The 1,173-nt window shown below is 33.9% G+C and overlaps 1 protein-coding gene across 1 annotated transcript in view; it reads right to left on the bottom strand.

Moving 5' to 3' along the window:
- Nucleotides 1–1,173, bottom strand: part of LOC119593026 (X-ray repair cross-complementing protein 6-like) — a 22,197-nt gene that overhangs the window by 4,410 nt on the left and 16,614 nt on the right. Inside the window, 1 exon segment of the mRNA XM_037941923.1 lies at nucleotides 176–311. Within this exon segment, the coding sequence (XP_037797851.1) occupies nucleotides 176–311 (136 nt within the window).

Below are 1,173 nucleotides of genomic sequence, written 5' to 3'. Positions count from 1 at the left end.
AAGAAATGTGTTGAAAAAATAGCATATTATACAGGAAAACAATATTCTGAAAAAAATTGCTCTGACAATAATTATACACACAAAAATCTTAATAAAGCTAAGAGACAACGAAAATATTTCAACAAATTAATTAATACATGTAAAAAAAGAAAATAGAATAAAAATCTTGGCCTACCTTGAACAGATTTCTCATCAGGATACAAAAAATTTGCTGGCTTGATGTGATAATAAGGTTTAATACTTTCAATAGACTTGAATCCGAGCAGTTCGATTCCTTGTTCATAAACCTGGTTCATACTACGCAATTCATCCTGAAACCATGAAAGCAATTCAAAGACTTGAGTCTAATGGACAAACCAGTATAAGTACAAAAAGAAACAATTATTTTCCTTGTTTTGAATAATTATCTATATCTACTTAAAAATTATAAGGTATAACCCACTGATTCTGTCCATTGCTTGGCCTAAATAACCTCATGTAATTTACTACCATGAAGAAATTTGCTTCTCTTACAAACTTTTTCTCACTTCCTGATTTCTAAAATTCCAAATTTCCTCTTTTTAGCCAGCACATTTTCCACTGGCAATTCTTTTCACTCTCCACACCTATTCAAAAGTAACTTAAGTTGCATACACTCTTTCCCAAGCACCACTTTCACGCCTATTATGTTTATCATCTTCACCCTTGGGTGTCCTACAAAATCTACCAAAAAAATCACCATTTCAATCTCTCTTTCAATCTGGCACCTCTTTCTCTGAGGAATTCATTTCCAATCTCCATGTTTAACTTGTCCACAAATATCAACAGTGCCCAACCTCCAGCATGCCATCCTGTTATCTTCTCCAAAGTATCTTTCCTCCATGATACCTTTCCACACTTTATCTCGTTTCCCCTACATGATCATTCCTATCGAATAACATCTATCATTCTAACCTTTCATTAACTACTCATAAAACTCTTTTCCCTTGGCACATCTTCTAACCATTATTACAGTTAATGGCAATTGGCAAAGAAACCACAGGAATCAGAATTGTTATCTACCCTAAGCACGTATTTTAAAGGTTCAGGGATAGTGAGGTTATATATGTAAAACCTCACAGCAGATAAACCCTCCTTGCATCAAATAATGTCGAGGACAATCTGAAATGGAGGAAGACATCACTTGACTATACG

Source organism: Penaeus monodon, chromosome 31 (genome assembly GCF_015228065.2).
Source record: "Penaeus monodon isolate SGIC_2016 chromosome 31, NSTDA_Pmon_1, whole genome shotgun sequence".
NCBI classification, from domain to species: domain Eukaryota; kingdom Metazoa; phylum Arthropoda; class Malacostraca; order Decapoda; family Penaeidae; genus Penaeus; species Penaeus monodon.
Note: the sequence above shows the minus strand (reverse complement) of the source record. Positions and strands in the feature narration are given on the sequence as shown.